This window comes from Phocoena phocoena, chromosome 15 (assembly GCF_963924675.1).
Source record: "Phocoena phocoena chromosome 15, mPhoPho1.1, whole genome shotgun sequence".
Taxonomy (NCBI): Eukaryota; Metazoa; Chordata; class Mammalia; order Artiodactyla; family Phocoenidae; genus Phocoena; species Phocoena phocoena.
In genome coordinates, this window is record NC_089233.1 from 36,268,718 (window position 1) to 36,290,816 (window position 22,099).

At 58.7% G+C, this 22,099-nt stretch overlaps 2 protein-coding genes across 3 annotated transcripts; both read right to left on the bottom strand.

The window, feature by feature from the left end:
• Positions 1–6,616: 6,616 nt before the first annotated feature.
• AMDHD2 (amidohydrolase domain containing 2) lies at positions 6,617–13,444 on the bottom strand. Of its 2 annotated transcripts, XM_065892570.1 has the most exons (11): positions 13,290–13,444; positions 13,067–13,203; positions 12,847–12,986; positions 9,506–9,560; positions 9,113–9,325; positions 8,941–9,029; positions 8,717–8,861; positions 8,535–8,642; positions 8,301–8,369; positions 7,219–7,320; positions 6,617–6,843 (listed from the first exon to the last, which is right to left on the bottom strand). In XM_065892570.1, exons 1-11 carry the CDS (start codon positions 13,370–13,372, stop codon positions 6,755–6,757), a joined length of 1,230 nt encoding a protein of 409 aa, XP_065748642.1. In that variant the 5' UTR covers positions 13,373–13,444; the 3' UTR covers positions 6,617–6,754. The 2 variants fall into 2 exon arrangements, with proteins under 2 accessions (XP_065748642.1, XP_065748643.1); XM_065892571.1 differs by lacking the exon at positions 8,301–8,369 and having other exon boundaries at positions 6,755–6,843; positions 13,290–13,372.
• A 169-nt stretch (positions 13,445–13,613) lies between these two features.
• On the bottom strand, positions 13,614–19,335 carry ATP6V0C (ATPase H+ transporting V0 subunit c). Its single transcript, XM_065893086.1, has 3 exons — positions 19,254–19,335; positions 14,515–14,698; positions 13,614–14,365 (listed from the first exon to the last, which is right to left on the bottom strand). The coding sequence occupies exons 1-3, from the start codon at positions 19,330–19,332 to the stop codon at positions 14,161–14,163; spliced, it is 468 nt and encodes a 155-aa protein (XP_065749158.1). The 5' UTR covers positions 19,333–19,335; the 3' UTR covers positions 13,614–14,160.
• Positions 19,336–22,099: the final 2,764 nt, after the last annotated feature.

Sequence of the window (22,099 nt, forward strand, 5' to 3'; positions counted from 1 at the left end):
TCATGTTCTGCCCAGGGAGGGGCAGGAGGATGACTGTAACCATCCTGGGAGGGGGCTGGGAGGCTGCTTTAAGCACATGGCCCATGTGTGTGGAGCACTTGTTGCAAACCAGGCCCTGTGCTTGCAGTTGGCCTGTGCTGTTTCCTATGTTTCACTCACTTCTGTAACCCTCGTGGCGCAAGGGAGGAAACTGGGGTTCAGAGGCTACAGAACCTGCCTAACATCACACAGCTAGTCTTAATTATCTAGTACTGTGCAACAAATGATCTCAAAACTTAGAGGCATAAATCAGCACACACTGATGATCTCATGGTTCCTGTGAATAAGGAATATGGGAACAGTTTGGCTAGATGGTCCTGTCTCAGGGTCTCTCATGAGGTTGTGGGCAAGTTGTCAGCTCAGGCTGTCACTGAAAGGCTCAACTGAGGCTGGAGGATCCACTTCCAAGATGGCCCATTCACCCAGCTGTTGCTGGAAGCCTCAGTTCCTCATCATGGGGGCTCCTCCACAGGGCTGTCTGCCTTCATGCCACAGCAGCTGGCTTTCCCCAGAGTGAATGAGTCTAGAGAACACCCAAGATTGAAGCTGCAGTGACTTTTATAACCTAATCTCGGAAGCGATATAGCATCACTTCTGACACGGTCTGTGGGTCACAGGGTACCCCTGGTACCATGCGGGAGGAACTGCAGGAGAGTGTGAGTTCCAGGAGGTGGGATCGCTGGGGGCCATCTTCAAGGCTGGCCACCACAGCTGGTCAAGGGCAGAGCCAGGACTCCAATCCCGCTAGGACGCAGGGAGAGACAAGGTGAGAGAAGCAGGCCAGGCCCACACCCCCGGAGGTTTAGTGAGCCTGGGAAGAAAGCGCTCTACCCGGAAAAGGCGAGGCAGGGAGACCAGTTAGGACACATCCAGTTAGGGAGAGACACGGGGACTCTCAAAGGATAATGGGGGGGACTTCCCTGGTGGCGCAGTGGTTAAGAATCCGCCTGCCAATGAAGGAGACATGGGTTCGATCCCTGGTCCAGGAAGATCCCCCATGCTGTGGAGCAACCAAGCCCGTGTGCCATAACTACTGAGCGTGAGTGCTGCAACTACTGAAGCCCACGCACCTAGAGCCCATGCTCCACAACAAGAAGCCACCACAATGGGAAGCCTGTGCACCGCAAGGAAGAGTGGCCCCTGCTCGCTGCAACTAGAGAAAGCCCGTGTGCAGCAACGAAGACCCAACGCAACCAAAAAAAAAAGATATTGGCGTGGTCTCTGCCTCTGCCTACTAAGTCCCTGGTCACCATGCCTGAGGTTTGCTCGTGGCTGCCGGTGGATGAATGAAAGATGCCAAATTCAGCCAACGATTTCCAAGCCACCTGGGTAAATATCCTCCCATGTGAATCATGCTATGTGAGGAAAAAACCTAGACTGAAAGTCTGGAAATGGAAAGTTGCATGAGGTCTCAGGCAAGTAAGCTTCTCTCTCTGAAACTCAGCTTCCCCAACTTTAAAATGGGCTGACTCCCCAAACTGGTCAAAATTCCAAAGACTGAAAACTCCAGTGTCGATAAGCATGTAGGGCAACTAGCACCTTCATACACTGATAGTTGTAATGTAGTGTCCCCTTTAGACCCAGGCAGTGGGGAGCCCTGGCCTAGGCCCTTCTCTCTAGAAGGTATGGTGGGGAGAATAACAGCACCTCCAAAGATGTCCACATCCTAATCCCCCAACCTGTGAATATGTTATCTTACATGGAAAGGGGGAATTAAGGTTGCTAGGGAGCTGACCTTAAAATCAGGAGATTAGGGACTTCGCTGGTGGTCCAGTGGTTAAGAATCCGCCTTCCAATGCAGGGAACGTGGGTTCAATCCCTGGTCGGGGAACTGGGATCCCACATGCTGCAGGGCAACTAAGCCCACGTGCTGCAACGAAGAGCCTGCTGCCACAAAGAGTGTGCGTGCCACAACTAAGATGCGACACAGCCAAAAAATAAAATAAATAAATTTTAAAAATCAGGGGATCATCCAGGTAGGGCCAATATAATCACAAGTGTCCTTTAAAGATGGAAGAGACAGAAAGAGTCATGATCAGAGTGATGTAATGTGAGAAACTGGACTGCCATTGCTGGCTTTGCCAATGGAAGGGGGTCATGAGCCAAGGAATGCCAGCAGCATGTACCAGCTGGAAAATGTAAGAAAACAGATTCTCCCCTAGAGCTGCCACAACCTTGATGTTAGCCCATTGAGGTTTATTTTTGACTCTGACCTTCAGAATTGTAAAATAATTTATGTCTTTTTAAACCACTAAGTTTGTAGTAATTTGTTCCAGCAGCACTAAGAAACTAATACAGAAGACCCTTCTGTGGCCACAGGATGGAGGAGGAACCCACAGGGCCCAAAGGAGTGCCCAGGCAGGGCCCCCTTCAGCCTTCTACATACACTTGAGCATCAGAATCCACAGAGTTCCCTGTGCATCACTCCAGGGTCCATCCTCCCCAGGGCAGCTGGGGTGGGTGGGGAGGAACCCAGCTGGTCCAAGGTGGGATCTGGTTATTAGGTCAAGGAACATCCATTTTAGAGAACACTGGGCACCTTGTTAAAACAGTGAGACAGATCCACGCATCCCCACCTGAGAAGCTCTCCACTTCACGTTGTTCAATTAAAAAAAAATAGTGAATGGCAGAGCAGTATTGAAAGTGCATAGGACCTCCCTGGCGGCCCAGTGGTTAAGACTCTGCGCTTCCACTGCAGAGGGCGTCGATTTGATCCCTGATCAGGGAACTAAGATCCCACAAGCCACACAGCGGGCCAAAACAAAAACAAAACAGTGCAATCCCAGGCTGTAAAACAAAGACATAAAGGTGGAAACAAGTCCAGGGTCACGTTGTAAAGAACCACACCAAGCTGTTAACGGTGGGGGAGTGGCGCAGAGGGGCATGGAAAAGACGGTTGTGGTGCAGGGGGTTCTACAGGCAGGCGATGGAACAGAGAGGGAACAGGCGCAAAGAGGCGGGGCCGGGCGGGTCTGGGCGCTGGGCCGCCCTTAAACTGGGTCAGAGGGCTCCGCGCACCCCTATTGCTCGGCGGAGGCGCGGCTCTCCGCAGGGCGGCCCAGATTGGCCAGAGCCAGAAGCCCGCCCACAGGAAGGAGCCCCGCACAGGGCGAGCGAGTCGGCGGGTGCCGCACCCATTCCCGGACCTGCATGTCCTCTTAGCCTGGGCGCGCAGCGTAGCGGGTTGGACCGGGTTCATTGTGGACGACCCGCCCCTCAGGCACAGCCCAGTCTGGCGTGGCCCGTAAGTCGGTCCCCAACCCCCAAACGGACTTCTCCGGCCGGGACCACCCGGAACCCCTGCACGAATCAGCGTGCGACCCCGAGCGCATTAATGGCCCACCACGGTGCCCGGTGAGCTCGGGGCCTAGGAGGCCCGTCATCCCGATGACAAGCCCGAGGCTTCGAGAGGGACCCCTCAGCGATGAGACTCCAACTCGAACCGCAGGCGCTCGGCACAGTCCAGAAGCGTCCAGTGGAAGCCTCGCAGCACCCAGCCTCCGCAGCCAGGTGTCCCCCGCCCCCACCCAGGGGGAGTCGCGACGCGGCGGCCGCGTGGGCCGAGCACCTCCCTGCAGAGCCTCTCTTACCAACGCTGGGCCCTTGAGTCCTCCCACCCACACCCAAACAAGCCACGAAAAGAGAAGCTGGGAGCTCCCAGGTCACCTCCCCGGATCCCACTCCAGCTTCTCCAAATAGTGAAAGTCGCCCGCACCCACCAGTGACTCAGGCACACACCTGGTGTCACCTCCCCCGCCCCCCCAGTCCACACCCACACCAGAGCAAGCCTGTCCCCGTACTTTGTCTCTGGCCCCACTGCCACCCGACAGCCAGTCCCTCAGGGTCTCCTTGTTACCCCCACACCCCCAGCAACCAGAAGAAGCACTTAAAATGCCAGGGCATCCTTGTGTTTAAAGCCCAGCAGCCTCGGGCTTCCCTGGTGGCGCAGTGGTTGAGAGTCCGCCTGCTGATGGACATGGGTTCGTGCCCCGGTCCGGGAAGATCCCACATGACGCGGAGCGGCTGGGCCCGTGAGCCATGGTCACTGGGCCTGCGCGTCCGGAGCCTGTGCTCCGCAACGGGAGAGACCACAACAGTGAGAGGCCCGCGTACTGCAAAAAAATAAAAAATAAAAAAATAAACCCCAGCAGACTCAAAACTCAGAACCAAAGCGAGCGAGGTGGGTGCAGGGCTGGGGGAGCTGGGGTGGGAGTGGGAGTGTCCTTGGTGCAGTTCCCCTTTGGGGAGATCTGGAGATGATGATGGGGATGGTTGCACAACAATGTGAATGTACTTAATGCCACTGATCTTTGCATTTAAAAGTGGTTAAAATGGTGAATGTTACATATATTTGACAAAACAAACTCCAGTGGCTGCCCCCACACCCCAAATAAAATCCAAACTCCCAGGCCAACTGCAAGGCCCAGCTCCCCACGCTGTGGTTCCACTAAAGCCCCCAGGTCACCTCCTCCTCCAGCCCTAGCATCCATCTGTGTTCCAACAACACACTAAGCCTGTGCACTGGGCCTTTGTGGGGCAGTTCCCTTCGCTTCCAGCCCAGCATTCGCTCCCACTCTCCCTGGTGTCACTCTTGCTGACCACCATCTCAACTAGCCCCTCTGTGATTCTCCACCCAGAGAGGCAGCATGGTAGCAGGGTTAACAGAGGCCCGGCAGCTGGGCAGGCCAGGCCATGTCCCCACCCCAGTGCTCACCAGCTCTGGGACTTGGTGCCCCCATTTCCCCAGCTGAGAAATAAGGATGACAAACAGGAACCCCCTTTGGATTGTGGACAGAAGGAAGGAGTACTAGTACACGCTAGAGCACTAGGAGGCCTGGCACTGGTGGGTACTGTAAAGGCTCCTCCCTATTGGGCTCCTGCAGGTGGCCCCCACCCCAGGCCATCCCTCAGGCCTGCATCACGTGGTTGTTCTTCCCAGCCTATTCACCATCAAACACAGCTGGGACCCACAACCGTTTTTGTCACCTTGGGCCTGGAGACACTTCCTTTAGTGGCTCTGAGGCAGAGGCAGGAGGGGCAGTGGCCTGGCCACGTACAATGGTGCCCCGTGACCTCCTGCACCAAGGGCTGCTCCTGTGTGAAAGGGGGAGAGGGGTGCCCACCGCGGGACCCAAATGGGCGGAAGTCAAGACAACAACCCCAGACCTGGGGCTCACCAACGCCTGTGTCGTGGCTGTCCTCAGAGCCAGCAAGGCCCCCTACAGCCCACTCTCCTTGCCTCAAAGCTGTCCTACTGGGCTTCCCTGGTGGTGCAGTGGTTAAGAATCTGCCTGCCAATGCAGGGGACACGGGTTCGAGCCCTAGTCCAGGAAGATCCCACATGCTGTGGAGCAACTAAGCCCGTGCGCCACAACTACTGAGCCTGCGCTCTAGACCCTGAGAGCCACAACTACTGAGCCTGTGTGCCTAGAGCCCGTGCTCCGCAACAGAAGCCACCGCAGTGAGAAGCCCACGCACCGCAAAGAAGAGTAACCCCCACTCGCCGCCAACTAGAGAAAAGCCTGCATGCAGCAACAAAGACCCAGTGCAGCCAAAAATAAAATAAGTAAAATTAATTAAAATGCAGAGATTAAAAAAAAAAAGCTGTCCTACCCAGGGAGCCCAAGAGCCTGTGCTCCCAGTGTGGGGGGACTGTTGCCAAGGCTGAGGACACCGGAGGCTGCAGGATGACACTAATGGACAAACACAGTGGCAGGGTGCAGGATACACACCGAGGACCCCCAAGCTGCCTACCAGCACCAGGCAGGGTCACCCACAGCTGTGTAAACACCAGGGTACAAGCGGATCATTTTACCCACTCAGGAGCTGGGTCAGGAAGTAGAGCTGTTTGGAAAAGAAGCCAAAAGAAATGGAGCCTCAATTATCCTGAGGGCTCAAGGCAGTGGAAACTCTGGTTGGGCAAGTTGACCGGGGTCAGCCCAGGGGCCCCAAGGCCAGTGCAGATTCCTCTTGAAGGTTGGAGAGGAGTGCCCGGTGCCGTGTCCAGGTCCAGCGCTGTGGCCTTGGGCCTCCACTTGGCCCACCCAACTCAGGGGTGCAGAGAACTACCCACAGGACACCCACACACACCAGCCTCCCAAACCTTTTGCAGTACCCACCCGAGGCCCCTCCTGTCTTCGGCTCCTCCCAGCCTGTTCCCTAACTTGTCTCCATGACCATTGATCCATTCTTTCCTGTTAAACATTCCAAGGTGCACCTACCCTTTAGCTCAGCCCCACAGGCAAACTGCTGAAGCCGAACAATCACTCCTCAAGCCCCTTCCTGCCGGATTTCCAGCCTGTAGTCCATGGCTTCCCCCTCCTGCCCTCCATTCATTTTCAGCTAGCTCATCTGCCTGTGGGTCTGCAGGCCTCAGACACATCTGTCTAACAGAGAGGGGACCTGCTGCCCCCACTGAGTCCCATAAACCCCACGGGCAGGGTGGAGCTGGAATCCGGCCACTCCCAACCCTGAGCCACAAACACCAGCCCCAAGCACAACCACCAACAGCCACCAAGGTGAGGACAGAAACAGCAAAAGCCCCGCTTTGAAGCAAAAAACTCAGAGACCAGGCGAGTCCCGACGGGGCACATGTTTATCCAAGCCAGCCGCCTCCGGGTGGAGGCCCCCACCACTCTCTGGAGACCAGTTCCTCGATGGCCCAGCCGACAGTGTCCAGCTGGGGTTGGGCATCCCCTCCAGCGGCGGTCCTCAGTCACTGCCTGGCTTCTTCTGCCTGCCACACCAGCTCGCCCGAGATGTAAGTGGCCCGGACGTGGAGAGAGTCATCGAGCACCACAAAGTCTGGGTCAGAGGTGGGTGGTGAGAAGCAGGCAGGGGCAGGGCTGCCACCGTCCCCACCCCAAGGCCCGGGTGCAGGAAACCAAGGCCCGGCACACGACTTGTGCAGGACATCCCGGCCCATCACAGACTGAGGCCCCAGAAGCAAGACTCCGGGCAGCAGAGAACAGCCAACAATGTTCCCGCAGACCCTTGCCTGGCCCGTCTCAGATGCCAGAAGGCCTGGCCTACCGGATGGGAAAGGGGGGCTGGACCGAGGCCACTGGCCAGGCAAAGCCACCTAGGTGAGGGGAAGAGCCCACCTCCTGCCCACCTGCCTCCCTGGCTCTGTCCCAGGCCTCCCAAGAACTCCCAGGCCGCCCCTCATTGGGCACTGACCTGCATCGGCCCCGAAGTCCAGGGTCCCCTTGTGCTTCTCCAGGCCCAGCAGCTGTGCAGGGTGCAGGGACGCAGCCTCCAGGGCAGACTCCACGCTGCAGCCTGCTCAGGGAGCACAAATGGGTGACTACCCCCAACCTCTGGCTGGCTCTGCCATTTGACTTCAGGGCAGGCAGGGCCGGGGGTGGGGGCGCAGCGGCAGAGCACCGAGTTCTGGGTGGCCTCATGATGCCTGGGGTCCTCCTTTCTGGAGGGGTGCTTTTCTTGGAAGCCAAGGGGAGGGGCCTGCAGACATTTGGGTCTAGAGCATTTTGTCAGTGAGGTCCCTGCAGGGCTGGGATGGGTGAGTGGCAGGAAGAGGGTACCCAGCAGGGTTCCCCCCCCAGCCCCAGAGCTCCAAATCCTAAGGTCACACCCCAGGACCGCAGCAGGGTGACGAGGCCCTCCCCTCCCCCCAACCTGAGGATACTGCTGGGTACCCCAATTCTCTCCATCCCCTGCTTCACCCCCCAAGCCAAGCCAACAGCTGTCTGTGCCTCCCAATTCGTCTCCCTGTGGCTCCAAACAGCACCTTGGACCACGGTGCCCCCCACCCCCACATGGCACCCTGCATGACATCCCAGCCCCAAGGCACTGCCAAGAGCCCCACAGGGCCTGGCCCACCACAGCCTCTGCCAGACACACCCTCCTCACCTCCCCAAGAACATGCCAACCCCATTGAGAGGCCCCCGAGCAGCCCAACCCTGGAGCCTGGAGTGCTGCCCCCACCCCACTGCCCTCCACAGCTCTGCACCTGCCAATCCTGCAGTCCCACAGGCCCCAGGCCAAGGCCCTGCCCTCGGGTGCCGTGGCTTCAGTGCCTGTCACTGTGGGTTCCAGCCATCCGCTTGCTCGCAGCCCTCTCCCTCTGCCATGAGCTCCTGCAGGCGGGACCTTGGCCACATTCCTAGTGCCCATCCCCTGGGGACCCCACCAGATGCAGACAGGCCCTGGTGGCCCCCACTCTTCCCTCCAGCTACTCCCAGATGTAGCCTCTGCCCCAGCACACACACATGCGGCACACGCACCCCAGCCTCACTAACCTGTGGCCTGCAGGAAATGCCGGACGCAGGTATCCATTGGGGCTATGCTGCCACTCAGTGTGTTGGTGCCTTGAGAGCAGAAAGGGCAGGTTCTGGGGAGGCCAAGGGTACCAGGCACATTGGGCCACCCGAGGGCCCAGTGGGTCGGCAGGGGACACCCAGGTTCTTATATCCCACCAGAGAGGCTGAGAGACTATCCTCACTCCGGCAGTCTTCGGGACAGGGGTCACTCACCTGCCACATAGGCTGTCAGGCCATCCACCTCCACCTCCTGCTGCCCCAGCGTGTGACGGCCATTGCCCAAGCCCAGGGCAGGGACAGCATCAGTGACCAGCACCAGCCCTGCAAGGGGAAGGGGCCTCAGGAGCTGCCCGGCCTGGTCTTCCTACTGGCTCCCACCCTGTATGGCCGCTCACCCTCGGGGTGGGCCCGGTGGGCGATGCGCAGGGCGGCAGGGTTGGTGTGTATGCCGTCAGCAATCATCCCGTAGAAGATGTGGCGGCCCAGGGGCAGCCGATCACTGGTCAGGAGCCCCACGATGCCTGGGTCACGGTGGTGGAACTGGGCAGGGGCAGGCGGGGGGCGCTGAGCAACAGCAGGACCCCTGCACCCTCCCGCCAGGAGCTGGGGTGGCACTCACAGGCAGCATGGCGTTGAAGAGGTGGGTGATGAAGGTGGCCCCGCTCTGCACGGCTTCCTCCGCAGTGCCCAGGTCAGCTACTGAGTGCCCTGTGGCGACCCAGACTCAGACTCGGCACCCAGCCCAGGACTCCGGGTGGGCTGGCCCCCAAGGTGATGACACACCCCCTTACCTAGGGACACGCAGATGCCAAGGGCCGTCAATGCCCTGATCACCTCGTGGCTGCGGCCCAACTCGGGGGCCAGTGTCACGATGCGGACGTTGTCCAGGCCCCCATAGGTGGCCAGCAAGTCTTGGAAAGCGTTGGCCTCAAAGGAACGCAGGTGGGCCTCGGGGTGTGCACCCCGCTTCTCGTGGCTGATGAATGGGCCCTCCAGGTGCACTCCTGGGGGGAGGGGAGGGGATGGGATGGTTCCAGCAGGCCCCCTGCCCTGCAGCCCCCACCCTGGCCCCTCTTGCCTGCCCGCCCTCCCTCCCCAGTTGGGCATCTGGAAGGCAAGGGGTTGCCAACAGGTCCCCAAGGAGCCTCCCAGGGTAGGGGTGGGGAGAGGGGTCAGCCACTCACCGAGGACCCCTGCCCCATGGGGACCACCACTCTTCACGGGGATCTGAGGAAGGACCTGGGGGGAACCAGCTGTTAAAGCCCTGCCCCCCACGGCCCAGCACCCAGAGGTCACAGCCCAGTCAAGGTCAGAGGTCAGAGTTCAGAGCCCAGCCCCTGCTGGCCTTCCCTCAGGTGTTAGAAGATGGTCGAAAGCCCCAACCACGGGAAAGCACAGCACATCAAGAAATGACAGGTGGGCTTCCCTGGTGGCGCAGTGGTTTGAGAGTCCGCCTGCCGATGCAGGGAACACGGGTTCGTGTCCCGGTCCGGGAAGATCCCACATGCTGCCGAGCGGCTGGGCCCGTGAGCCATGGCCGCTGAGCCTGCACGTCTGGAGCCTGTGCTCAGTAACTGGAGAGGCCGCAAAAATGAGAGGCCCGCGTACCGCAAAAAAAAAAAAAAAAAAAAAAAAAAAGAAAGAAATGACAGGTGCTCAGGGATGCAAACCTGCCCTGCCTGAGAGGACCTAGAGGCGGGGAGACAGCTCCCAAGCAGGGGGCAGGTACATGGCACCAAGGCCCTCAAGGGCCCCGTCAGACAGCAGCTAGGACACAGCGGGCTGCACACCAAAGGGTCTGGACCTAGACAGGATGACCAGCCTGGCCTCGCTGAGCTGCAGGCCCAGGAAGCAGGGCTGACGCAGGAGGAGGGCACGCAGTCCAGGCAGAGCAAGGGGCAGAAACAGGGCTTGGTGGCCGGAGAGCTCAGGCACCGATGGCGCAGCCACACTGTGCCCGGATCTAGACACCAGAGGCAAAGTCACTTGTGTGACTCTCTGGGGAGAATGGGGGGCTGGAGGGCAGGAGATGGGCCTGAAAGGGCTAACAGAAAGCTAACTCTTATCTTTCCTGGTGGAAAGCAACATTTACGCTGCCCTAAACCAAAAAGTTGAGCAGGAGTACTAGCACATTTTCTAGAGATATGGGGGCAAATTCCAAGGGTCAGCTGAGTTGAAAGTGATTACCTCTAGGTGGGAACTGGTGGGAACAAAGGGCTGCTGTCTTTCCTAACAAGCCGTGTGATTCACGTAAGTTCACTAAAGGGTTAAAAAATTAAAATTAAAAAAAGAAATAATGGCTGCATTCTTCTAGAACAGAGTTTTAAAAGGGAATGCTAGAAAGCACTGAGTAGACAAAACAGTCTGGAGATGAAGGGAATGAGGCACGTTCAAGGCAGGAAAGCAGTGGAAAAGGTGAAAGTGTAGAGGGGCGTGTGGGGCCTGAGGAAAGGGCCTGGCTGCCACCATGAGGAGGTGCCTGATGTTGACTCAGCAGACAATGGACCTGAAGCAGAGAACAACGCGCTCAGACCCTCCTCCTGGAAGGGTAGGAAAGGGCAAGACTGGAGGAGGAGACCCCAGAAAAAGAGCAGGTGGTCTCAGTGGACCTGAAGAACTTCTGACAAAGTAGCAATCTGTTTCCGCCCACTGTGAAACGTCCCTGGAGGGAGATGGGGCAGAACGAAGGGAGGGGCGTGTGTGGGGACATCCAAGTGAACAGTTCTCTAGTTTCTAACGTGATACTGGTATCAAAGTTTTCATATTCAAAGCCCTCCATGATTTCCACCATAAATCAGTTTACTCTATGCCTCCCAAGGCTTTCATCCTGTAAGCATTTATGAAGAGTGACAGGAAGAAAACGTAAGACAGAAGCCCTACTGGCCCAAAACTCCTTCCCCTATGGAAGAAGCCCCACAGTTCATATCATGATGCTCGAAGGTGCTGCTTGAAATCAGGGGCAGCGGGTGACAGCACGGCATGGGCAGCGCGCAGCAGAGGAGCTACACAGGACGGAGAGAGAGAGGCAGAGGCCTTCCACGCGGAGAGCTTGGGGGCAGAAGAGGGAGCTGCCTCGAATGGCTGAAATGCAGGTGGGGAAGGAATGCTCAGGAGGGTTGGTCAACCCTGCAGGAGGTTGGGGGAAACATGAGTGTTGTGCGGAGCCTGACACCTAGGAAAGGCCACTCTGGCAGGACCCAGGGCTGGGAGAGCAGTTGGGAGACTGGGTTAGGAGTCACTAAGCCTCACTGTTGGGGACCAGGAGAGGGGAGTAGAAAGAAGAGGGGGCAAGAGGGTAGGCATGTTCCTGGATCCTGGGCAGGGAAATTACAGCCTGATGACTGAAAGAGAAAACACAGAACTAGGGGCCAGTTTGCAGCAGGAAAACGAGATTGGTTTTTGACATCTGACTCTGTCGTGAGATATTCGGGGAAATTTCCGGAAAGATGTCCATAGCTGACATTTACCAAGGGCATACTATGAACCAAGCATAGTGCTGAGCGCCCAATCCTAAGAGATGCATTCCGTTATTATTCTTACTTAAGGCTTGAAAAAACTGAGGTTCAGAAACAAATAACGTTGTCCCGAGTCTCCCAGACGATACACAAAGTCAGGGGGCCAGGACCGAACCCAGGTCCACAGCCAACGTCCCCCAGCTCCAGGCTCTGAGTCTGCGTGCACACACCCAGAAGGGGACCCCACAGCAGGCAACACAATCCAGGATCCTGGGATGGATCCTGGTCTGGAGAAAAACTACAAAACTAGAACATAAAAGGTAGACTAAAAGGAAACCGTGTTAATTCCCCAAACTCAAGGACTCCATGGTACTCGAATAAAGGAATACCTGTACTTTTAAGAAAGGGATAAATACTAAGGAGCAAACACATATGTTGTGTGCCAGCTACAATTCAGAAATTCAGAGAAACAGAACAATATACAAACAGAGAAAACAAGATCAAATAACATAACGTGGCAAAGAGCAAAACCGGAGAACCTGCGTACAAAGTAAAACTTAAAAGAAAAATGGACCGTGGACAACTGAATCCCAAGACTTGCAGATAAGAAAGAAGTGTGGTGGTGCATGCGGGAGCAGCAGAGGAAGCCTGGGGCAGACGATGGAGCTTCTTCCTGGAGAGCTGTCCACTGGCACCGCATACCACAGGTCGGTGGTGGGGCATGATCAACTAAGGATGTGGCAATCACAGAGTCCCCAGCAGCCTTAGTCAAGGAGGTGCCTGGAGGCGGCCAGACTGCAGGGTGGGGAGGGCGTATGGCAGGTGGCTGAGGCAGCGAATGCGGAAGCCCATGGGGACAGTCAGACCCGCAGTGGCACACCAGGCGGAGGAACACCTGGATGAGAAAGCCCAGGGGAGGGGACCCCCAAGCCCAGGTGGAGGGAGGCCAGCAGGTGAGGCCAGACTCAAGGGCCAAGGGGTGTTCGTGAGGGAAAGAGATCAGATTTGAAAATTAAGAGGCTGGGTGTTCCTGGGGCCTCCTTCACTGGAGGCCGGGAGCCTGACCTCACCTTGCAATAAACCTCCGGTGGCGAGGTGACCAACGTGGGACAGAAGGAGGTGACTCCGTGCGGCAGGATCCTCCGGGCCACCAGGGCGACTCCCGAACCCACGTCCTCTGTGGCCTGAGAGAAGTCAACGCCAAACCCACCTGCAGTACAGACAAGAAGGGATCACACGGTGCTCAGAGCTCCTCCTCTGGGTCCCCGCCCCGCGGGCTCCGGACCCCACCGTTGATCTGCACGTCGATGAAGCCGGGCGCTAGGATGCAGCCCCCGCAGTCCCTCTGCTCGTCAGCCACGCGCCGCTCCTCAAAGAACAGCTTCTCTGGGTCCAGAATGCGGCCCCCGCGCACCCACAGATCCTCCCTGCGCACAGAGCGGGGCGGAGGTTCGCATCACCGGCCCCGGAGCCCACCAGGGCAGCCCCGGCCCCGGCCCCGGCCCGCGCCCACCTGAGCAGCGCCCGGCCCCGCAGGATGCGACAGTTGGTGAACTGGATCACCGGGGCCCGCGCCGCGCCCTGCCCGCCGCGCATCCTGAGCCCAACCAAGCGGCAGGCGCCGGATTCCGCGCCGAGTTCCGGCCTAGAGCTTGGCCGGGCGCACGTGACCCTCAGCTGAGGCGTGCCCACGTGATCCGGGCACCCACGTGACCAGCGCAGTACACAATGATGCGGTGACGTCTTCCCGGGTGGCCCGGCCCTCGGCCCCTCCCTCCCGGCCCCGCCACCCGCGAGCCCCGGGACCCAACAAGCGACCCACACCCAGGCATCTAGTCACATCCGAGAACTTTATTGGACACGGTTCGGCGCCAGGGCCCAGTGGGCCCAACACACTGCGCCACGGCCCTGGCAGCCAGGGCGGCAGGAGGTGGTTCCATCCAACACGTCTCAGGGCAAACGGTAACCGCACAACGCAACAGTCTACCTAAGATTACTATAGAGTTGGGAGACAGAGGACTGCTCCATAGACGTATGAACAGGTCAAATCTTTATAAATAAACATCCAGTGAAGAGAAAATGACAACTCTAATTCATCCTTATACACAGAGCACTCTAGGGCAGATGGGTGGGGGGCGGCCAGAGGCCTGCATCCTCACTGGTCAGGGGCCTGGACCGGGAGTGGTGGGCCCAGATGTCCACGGCACGGGGCGGGCAGGGGCAAGGCTGGGGGCAACAGACAATGGGCACTAGGACACTGCGCATTTACAAGACCAACTACTGGCAGGCAGCTGCCCCGTGCGTGTGTGTGTCAGGCTGTTCGTTCTGGAATGAGGAGAGGGTGGTCTTTACATCATATTCTGTGGCTGGTGGGCCCAGAGAGGCTACTTTGTGGAGAGGATGAGGGCGACGATGAGACCGTAGAGGCCGAGCACCTCGGCGAAGATGAGGATCAGAATCATGCCCACGAATAGCCGGGGCTGCTGGGCAGTGCCCCGCACGCCGGCGTCCCCCACGATGCCGATGGCAAAGCCAGCTGCCAGCCCACTCAGGCCCACGCTCAGGCCAGCGCCCAGTTGAAGGAAACTCCTGGGGGAGAGAGTACACAGGATGGATGTTAGCCAACAGCCAGGGAAGGCAGCAGGCATGGGTCACCAGCCATCCACCCAGGACCCCTCCTGGCTCCGCACAGTGGCTTTACCCCAGGCAGGGTGTAGGGAGAGCAACCCAGGCCTCACCTGTAGAGACTGATGCCATCATTCAGGGAGTTGGCAATGAGGACTGCCACCACCAGGCCATAGATTGCGATGATACCGGCCATGACCACCGGGATGATGGACTTCATGATCAGCTCCGGCCGCATGACAGACATGGCTGCAATGCCGGTGCCACTCTTTGCTGTGCCATAGGCAGCACCCAGGGCTGAGGGGGAGAAGATGAGGTGAGCCCAGAGCACCTGTGGCCAGGACCCTGGGGGCAGCTTTTGGCATACTCGAAGGCCAACGCAAGTTATCACCGGCAAGGGGCAAGACGAAAGTGGCACTCAGCCAGGAGCAGGTGGCTTTCAGAGGAACAGCCACAGCTGGGCACTCAAGGAACCCACGGTATGGGTTCCTCCACCAGATACCCTCATGGCTGTCTGGCCCATATGGGCTCCTGCTTTCCTGTGAAATCCCAACCCAGGCTCAACAGCACTCCCCATGCCTGCTACATAGATCCCATGCTTCCATGGAGCCTCAGACCTAAAAGGGGGAGCTGTGACAGGCTGCCCTGTCACGTGGGGAAACAGGCAGCTGGGCACAGAAGCCTTGCAGATTCTGGGCACCTTTTGTCCCACCAGGCACTCTCCCACGTCAGGAAAGGCCTGGAAAAGCACAAGCTATGTCAACAGCCCAGATGTTGAGCCCGAGTCAGCCCACAAGCCCTGGGACTAAGTGCAGAGACAACACACTGGAAGAGCCACTGCAGTGCAGGGTCAGGGGAAGCTGGCCTGGCAATTCTCGTCCTCTCAGGCCAGAGGTTCGCCCACTCCCCACCCTGCCCACCACACTTCCCACAACTCCCAGCCCAGGGACACGCTGCAGCAAGGGCTAGTGTGTCTGTCAACAGGCTGAATGCTCTGCCAGAAAAGGCAGCTCTCAGCACCCTCAGCCACAGAGCAGGCCAGGACCCTTTAGTTCAGGGAGAATCCTCTCTGAACAACCAGAGACAGGGCAAGTCAAAGAGAGGACAGGGTACAGGAAAGACAGTGGGCTGTGAAGCCATCACCCAGGCCAACCCCAAGGCCCCTGCAGACCTGTGAGAAGCCTAGCTTGTGCTGAGGCCTCTGGTAACTGGGGTGGGGGGGAGGCTCTAGGCACTGCAGGACTCCTGTCTCCCCTGCCACTATCCCTCCTCCCTCTTCCCAGGGTGGGCTGCCTTCCTGAAAGCCCCTCTTCATCCTGGCCTGTCTTCCAAGCCTAGGAAAAACGTTTGCAAGTACAACAGAGAACCACAGGGGCCCAGGCAGCTGTCCTGACTCCAGTCGCCACCCTCGAGGCTCCCAATGTGCGGCTTGAGCAGATGCTGACATGGGTCAGAGGTGGAAGGGGCCAGGACAATCCCAGACATTCCTGTGCATCTTTTTTTTTTTTTTTTTTTTTTTTTGCGGTACGCGGGCCTCTCACTGTTGCGGAGCACAGGCTCCGGACGCGCAGGCTCAGCCGCTCCGCGGTATGTGGGATCTTCCCAGACCGGGGCACGAACCCGTGTCCCCAGCATCGGCAGGCAGACTCTCAACCACTGTGCCACCAGGGAAGCCCCCTGTGCATCTTTGACTCACCTGTTTGGGCTGTCAAAAGATGACTAATCTGTGCTCATTGCAGAGCAGGGATGAGGTCAGAGGGGCTCTGCCTTCCCAGGGCTCTGAGCCTGATGAAGAGATAGACGCAGCCCCTCCAAGCATGGCAACATGTTCCAGGAAGAGTGGGGAGGTCTGGGGAAAGGTTTCACAAGGGAGGTGACAACTGAGTGGAGGGCTGATAGTGAGTAGGTAGTCACAGAAAGGCGAGGCAAGAGGAAGAAGATTCCAGACCACACAGAGCAGAGACACCAGATAGGGAGCCGAGGGAGGGAGGCAGTGGTGGGGTCAGCAGGACCTTCACTGCTTCCCCTCCACACCCCTGACATCCAGCCTTCAGGTGCCAATCTTCACCAAGCTGCTCGTGGAGCAACAGTGCATTTTTCAGCCTCCTACCACGGGCCCAGCACCACACCAGGCCAGCGCCAGGGCTCATTACTCAAGGACGAGGACACAGACTGATAGGTGGCACTGGGTGAGACCCCATTACAGGGAAGCCAGCGCCCCAGGCAGTGAGCCCTGCTGCAAGGCTGGAGCGGGTGAGAGTTGGCAAGTGAGCTGGGCCCTTCTCTGTAGAGTGCAGCATGGAGATCATGTGGCTGTGCTTCCCCTGGGGGTGGGGAAGCCACAAGAGGAACAAAGGGAAGAAACAAGGATGACCATCAAGAGGGAAAAGCAGCCTGGCCCAGGCTGCTGGGCTGGGAAGACCCTGGATGCCAGCTCCAGAGTCCAAGCCTGAAGGTGCTCCAGATGGAGCAGGGAACAGAAAGAGGAATCAGGACACAGTTCCGTGAACATAGCGCCAAACACCAGTGGCTCACTGGTAGGGAGGAAGTCACAGAAGATATGGAAAAGGAGCAACTGACGGCTTCGTGGAAGACATGATGAAGAAAAAATAAACAAGACTTGGGTCATAAGTTAAGAAAAAAAGGGAAGCTGGAATGGGTGATGGGGATTGGGAGAGGGAGTGGACTTCATTCAGTTGTAAGAAGCCCAGTCAGCCAAGTGCTAGGCAGGCCAGTGGCAATCTGGGCCAGGAGCAGCGGACAGAGCTTGCACTCACCCTAGCAGCAGCACCTGAGGCCTGAAAACTGTTCAGGAATGCACAAGGAAGTAGACGAAGACAGGCCCTGGAGAAAGGTTCTAGAGAAAGAAATTACGTCAGAGCCTGGCCCAACTGACCAAGTAAGAAGCTAGCTACTGTAGGGCCATAGTAAGCCCCATGTAGGGAGGGGAGCAGGAGTGAAGCTGCATACGAGCCAACCAGAACGGGTGGCCCCAATTCCCAGGAGCCTGGGGCAAGCAAAATACCTCTGGACCGGTGATACCCTGTCTCAGTAACTTCCAAAGACCTGCTGGTCAGGCTCTATTCAAAAGTACCAAGTAAGTTCTAGAAGGACAGGAAGAGAGGCACCTGGTGACCAGAAGGAGGCCAGGAGCTGGATATGGAAAAAGGGTTCGGGTGTAAACTCTGCCAGATTTCAAGTTCCACATGAGCAGGGTTCTTGTTTTGTTCACCAATGTCCCCCAGTGCCTGGCACATAGTAGTAGCTCAATGGAGAATTGCTGAATGGTCAATGACAGACAATCAACAACCCACAAGTGGCCAGGCACTGGCCCTGGAGGCATTCCGGAGGCAAAGAGCAGAAAAGGGTGAGGGAAAAGGGGGTACAGCAGCCTGCTGGGAGGCACGGGAGAGCAGGCAGCTCTGGAAGATGTGGAAATAGTAGGCGTCGCTTAGGACAAAAGGGGAAGTACAGGCCACTTCTCCCACCACAAATGACCCCTTACTCACACATGATGGCAAGGTCAGGGCCCACTCAGCAGCTTGTGACGGGCAGGCAGGCCCGCCTGGGCAGAGGGAGGCCCCAAGCCCCCACCCCACTAGTGTTTATAGTCAGCAGAGAGTGTTTAGAGTTCAATCCCTCCACATACCTGCATAGGGAGCCTCTCCAGTCCACCACACAGGGTGGGGCAGGGCGAGTCATCAAAGCCCAAAACCAGACCTACCTCAGAAGGCCTAGACCAGACCAGGCCAGACCAGTCCACAGGGGCTGCAGCTGGGTCAGGACTCACCTCCCTGGGTTCCACATTCCTGGCCGGGCCCAAGTGCTCTTCTCCCAGAAGGGCCCATTTTCATTGAATTTTACACCCCAGGACTGATAAGACCCAACTTCTAAACCAAGGTGCCATCAAAAACCTTGCAAGGCCCCTTCTCCATTCCTAGGGCAGCCCCTCCCAATTCCAGGCCTCAGGGAAAGGGAGAAAGGTCATTCATTCATTCAGGCCTGAATTGAAGACTTCCTTCTATGGAAAAAAAACCAATCCCCTCAACACTGAGGCTTCATGCTACCTCGCTCACCCAGACAAGCGTCTGCAAACGCAGTGCTGAGGCTGGCCTGTCTCCCAGACATCCATACTGCACCCTCGGCCTGTCTGACCCCCCCCCCCCCAACTCCACTCCCACCTCTGGGTCCCTGCCGGCTCTCAAGACCAACCTCTCAACCCAGGTTTTCTAACCAACCCACACCGCCTACAGGGGTATTGGGAAACACCGACAAGCCCTAACCGGAAGCACCTGCCTAGGTGCAGACCCACCTGACCCCCGCCGACGGGCCAGGCCGCCACAAGGGCGAGGGCTGTGGACCACGGCGGGGAGCGCCAGGGCCGGATTCCCCACCTGCGCCGCCCACGGACAGAGTCGGCCCTGTGTCGGGGGATCGTTCTGAGGTGTGATGTCACACCTGCCCGCAGGATGGGGGGGGCGGGTGCGGAGCAGACGCAGGACCGCGAGCCCCCACCCCAGCCTCGCTCCCGCCTCTCCAGGGGCTAAGATGGCAGCGGCGCCGCCGCCCCACCCCCGCACCGACACGACCGGCTGGCCGCGGGCCAGCCGGGGACCCCCGGGAGACCCTGGGACCCACACCGGGACCTAGCCCGCATGCCCTGCCCTCCAGACACCCGACGGCCCCCTGCAGCCCTCAAGGCCCCGGCCCAGGCCTGCAGTCACGTGAGACCCGGGACCCCCAACAGCTCGAAATTACGTCAGAGTGACGTCACACGCCGAACCCCGGAGAGCAGCAGGCACGAGCCCCGCGAGCCCCCCGCCTCCCGGGTCCCTCCTGCCACGGCGCTCACCGCTGAAGACCATGGCGGCCGAGGCGCCCATGACCGCGAAAAAGGAAGCGTACTCGGGGCCGCTCTTGGCCTCGGACATGTCTGCGGTGAGGCGGGGGCGAGGTCGGGCCGGGCACTGCGAGCACCGAGCTGTACCAAGCGAGCAATCAGGCGGCTGGGAAAGCGATCCCGGCCGTCAGCCGCTGCGCTCTAAATACCAGCACCGCAGAACAAAATGGCGGCCGTGGCCGCGTCACATGACCCGGGCCCCGCCCCTGCGGGCCATACCACTTAGCGCCGGTAGGGGGCGTCGTGGCCCCGGGACGCCCCCTAGCGGCCCGCTGACGCCCACGCACTGTGTTGTCGCCTTGCCGGCCTGGACCTCTGCGCCCCGCCCCACCTCGGCCTCCTCAGGTGCGCTGTCGGGCGCCGCCGGCCTCTCGAACCCCGCGGCGTTGGGCCCGTCCGGTCTCCGGGCCGGGGCGGGGCGGTGGCGCGCCATATTAGCATATGGGGCGGGGCTCGAGGTGTCCCACCTCCTCTGCGGCTGCGCGGCACTATTCGGTGTTCGCTTCCGAGCGTCGTTTTTCTTTGCGTTCTCAGTGTGCAGGCTGGCCGAGGAGTTCTCACGGCCCAACCCGCGGGGACCCAGGACTGCCGTCTACCCCGAACGTCCTTATACTTCCTGGGGTGATCTGAGAGTCCAAGCAGGCGGAGCCGAAATCCTGTGTCTCCCGTTGCCCCCCACCCCCACCCCGCCGAAACCGTCCCCAGACTCTTCCAGACCCACCAGGCCCCGACCCAGCAATTGGTGATTTCTCCCCTGGCTTCCGAGGAAGAGGAGCCCCCTCCCCCGTGTCTGTTCCCTCCTTTGCATCAGGGACCCAGACTACAGTTGGAGGGGTTGTCTCTGCCCCTCAAAATGTAAGCATGACTGGTTTGAAGCCCTGTCAGTGTTGCAACCTGTGAAGGCTTCCCCGGATTTCTACATCTTCTGGGGTTCCTATCCTGCCTGTTCCCACACAAAGCCCGCAAATGCAGGGCTGCCCTTATTTCTGGAGCAGCAGTAAGTGGTTCCCTCTCAGCCCAGCAGGCAGCCTGGCCTGGGACTGGCCCCACCCTGATGATTCCATGTGACCATCCTGGCACCCCAACTGGCTGCCTTATCTCTGCCCACGAGCTCTGGTTCCCTTTGCCTTTTTGTCCCATCCATTTCAGGAGCCCTGGGTGGCTGCCATCTGGTCCTGGGTCTCCCTTGAGCCCCAAGCCCTCGTCCCAGCGTTAAAGCACTTTCCCTGAACAGCCTGAGCGGTAGCTGTCATCAGCCTTCTCCATGTGGGTGGTGGGGTCACCTCCCCTGGCCTGGCCCTCCCACTGGACTCTCAAACCCACCTTCCATGACAGGAACCCCCCTCACAGCCTCTTCTCGGTGAGGCTGAGTTTGCCCCCTCTGAACTTGCAGCCCTCAAAGTGCCATGTCTGTCGTGTTTCAAAAGAGAGGAGGCCACCATTCTGCTAGAGCCCTCCCCACCACCCTCTGCCACCTGACCAACTTCTGGAAAGAGGAATCTTCACTCAGCATCTCCACCTCCTCCCCAGCTCCTTGTCCTTGCCAAGGTTGCTGGTGGCCGCCATTTCTCTAAGCTGAGGAACATTCATCAGGCTCTCTGAATGGGCCTCTCTGCTGCCGCGGCCTGCTGCCCACTTCTCCACACCCCACTCTCTCCAGTTCACCACCATCTGCCCTGATGCCCTCATTCCTTCCTGGAGTCACAAGGAGGAGCAAGGACGGACCCAAGCCCTGAAGCCTCAGCTTCACTGCAGGTCCCGGGTGTTCCCAGGGCTCCCCCTGCCCTGCCCTACCCTGGGTGATCACCTGCACCTTTCCAGACCTGAAGCTGTCAGAGCAAGTGAATGCCCAACTGTCTGCCCCAGGCCCAGTCCCCATAATTACAGGCACTCAGGGTCCAGGGCCCGGGGAGCCCAGACCAGGGAGCTGTCACTGGCTGGGGGGCGGGGAGGCTGCATGCAGGGGCAGAATTCAGACTAAGGAAAAGAGATACAGGACAGCCCCCCTCGGGAAGCTGCACAGCCAAAAGCACAGTGGTGGCAAAGCACACAAACCCCAGCACAGCTGAAGTCCTGAGACTGGGAGGTCAGGGATACAGTTCCCCCCTCAGGCTCAGAGGGCAGGTCGGCTTTGCTCACCGTCCTCTAGTTTTCTGCCGAAGTTCTGGTGTGAGAAGTCACAGCGGGTCTCCAGTGGGGCTGTGCTGACACCTCAAACCAGCATGTCTCAAACTGAACTCACCTCCCGGCGTATCACCACCAGCTTCCACTTGTTTGTTTCCATTTCCGGCAAGAGGCACAGCCATCAGCCACTGCCACACCAGCAGCCCTCGAGTCACAGCTCCCTCTTCATTACTCACCAGGCCCCGAGATTCTGTGGCTTCCCAGCTCTCAGCTCTGCCCCTGCCTCACTGCTGCTGCTGCCCCTGAGGCAGGTGTTTACTTCTGGCCTGGGTCTTCTCACAGCCTCCAACCTGGTCTGCCTGTCCAGTCTTCCTCACCCTGTCACCATGGGAGCTTCCTAACTGGTACATCTGACCAGTCAGTCTGGTCCCGGAATCCTTCAATGTCCCTCTAAACATTTGGGGGCATTATCTAATCCTCATAATGATCCTTTGAGGAAGATATAACCATTACCCTCATTTTGTGGATGAAACAGGCCTAGGAAGGTTTAGTACCTTGCCCAGGGTTAGCCGGCTAGCGAGTAGTGGAATTGAAACTCAAACTCCACAGGCTGAGCCTAGCCTGTGCGGCTTACTACACCTCCTGCTTCCTGCATAGGAGATCAGAGAGTGTCT

Excerpts from the sequence above, each read along its gene's own strand:
- ATP6V0C (XM_065893086.1), bottom strand. The coding sequence starts at position 19,332 with ATGTCCGAGGCCAAGAGCGGCCCCGAGTACGCTTCCTTTTTCGCGGTC. Across the intron at positions 14,699-19,253 it reads GGCCGCCATGGTCTTCAGCG|CCCTGGGTGCTGCCTATGGC; the intron begins GTGAGCGCCGTG and ends TCTCCCCCTCAG. Across the intron at positions 14,366-14,514 it reads GATGGCATCAGTCTCTACAG|GAGTTTCCTTCAACTGGGCG; the intron begins GTGAGGCCTGGG and ends TCTCTCCCCCAG.
- AMDHD2 (XM_065892570.1), bottom strand. The coding sequence starts at position 13,372 with ATGCGCGGCGGGCAGGGCGCGGCGCGGGCCCCGGTGATCCAGTTCACC. Across the intron at positions 12,987-13,066 it reads CATCGACGTGCAGATCAACG|GTGGGTTTGGCGTTGACTTC; the intron begins GTGGGGTCCGGA and ends TCTGTACTGCAG. Across the intron at positions 8,862-8,940 it reads TCTTCAACGCCATGCTGCCT|TTCCACCACCGTGACCCAGG; the intron begins GTGAGTGCCACC and ends GCCCCTGCCCAG.